Raw genomic sequence first — 1241 nt, forward strand, 5'->3', positions numbered from 1 at the left:
ACTACAGCATGACTGTATGGAGTATCTTTTTGTCACTTTCTTTTTATGCATTTTTTTTACTAATTTCTTAAATTTTGATTAAGAAATGGCAAGCGAGAGGCTTTTTCTAGAGCGGACGAGGATGGTTACCAGTTATTTTTCACACGGCCTAATAAACCATTTCTTTTTTTTGGCCTAATATAACAATTATTTTTATATGGTCTAACATCTAAATTATAAAAAAAGTAAGACTCCGCCGTTCCTGCAGGTCGCTGGGAGGCCCGGATCCCGCACGTCCTCGGCCACAACCTAAAACGAAGACAACCGCTTCATTAAAACGTAACGATATCGAAACCAGGAAATGGCTTAAAGAACTTGTGTGTGTAAATGTAATAGCATGAAATAAAAAAATATATAATGGAAGTATTTAGCACCAACTGCACTAGATCATCATCAAGAAGGGGTAGGAAGAGGGTTACGAAATATTTACGGAAAGAAAAAAGGTTTAAAATCCTTGCGCCATGTTATCGTTGACTCATGTTCCACATTCTTTTGCTCTCATTTATCTTTATTTCAATTTTTAAGTAATTTTCATTTAGACTGAATAAAAAACAGTCACGATCACTTCATTTTGTAGAATTTGCTGATCTACTTTAGAGATGGACGTCCTCTGAAGTACACCAGCATAACAGTCCGATAATTAACAGTCAGCGTTAACGTTCCATATCCAGTTGTGTGCATTCTTGCTTGTGTGTTTAACCCTACAGCCTGCTTTGCTGTCTTGAAGAGCGTTTCTTCAGAGGGGCAGACAGCACAAGGAGGTTGTCATAAGTGCAAAGATATGTTTAATCCTCATATTCAGCAGTGTCAGGGTAGTTGCTAGACAGTTATTTTTTGTTTTATTTGTGTGTGGAATAAAATGTGTTCAGCAGTCTTCAGTTGCTTTAATTACCAAGCAGTTTATGACCTACAACAAAAGATAGTCTGCATTTATGCGTCTGATTACCTAGATCCAAACAGTCATGTAACTTTCTATACAAAGATGTTTTTGAATTATTTAGCTGTATATGATGTTCACATGCCGAATTTTGCACTTGTTTCTCAAAATTATAATGTTTCAAAAAGTGATACTCACGCAAAATGAAAAAACGAAGTGAAGGAATAAATATTTAAGAATCTGGTGACGGTTCTGTTGCGAATATTTAACGCGTCGTCCGCTGAAGATAAAACACATATATGAGATTTGAATCAGTTAGAAAATG

At 35.8% G+C, this 1241-nt stretch overlaps 1 protein-coding gene across 1 annotated transcript in view; it reads left to right on the plus strand.

Moving 5' to 3' along the window:
* The window catches only part of LOC119586303, a gene marked incomplete at its 5' end in the record, with an annotated part of 12688 nt that extends 11775 nt beyond the window's left edge, over positions 1-913 (plus strand). The window contains 1 exon segment of the mRNA XM_037935009.1: positions 248-913. Within this exon segment, the coding sequence (XP_037790937.1) occupies positions 248-292 (45 nt within the window).
* Between the last annotated feature and the right edge of the window lie 328 nt (positions 914-1241).

This window comes from Penaeus monodon, chromosome 21 (assembly GCF_015228065.2).
Source record: "Penaeus monodon isolate SGIC_2016 chromosome 21, NSTDA_Pmon_1, whole genome shotgun sequence".
Classification (NCBI taxonomy): domain Eukaryota; kingdom Metazoa; phylum Arthropoda; class Malacostraca; order Decapoda; family Penaeidae; genus Penaeus; species Penaeus monodon.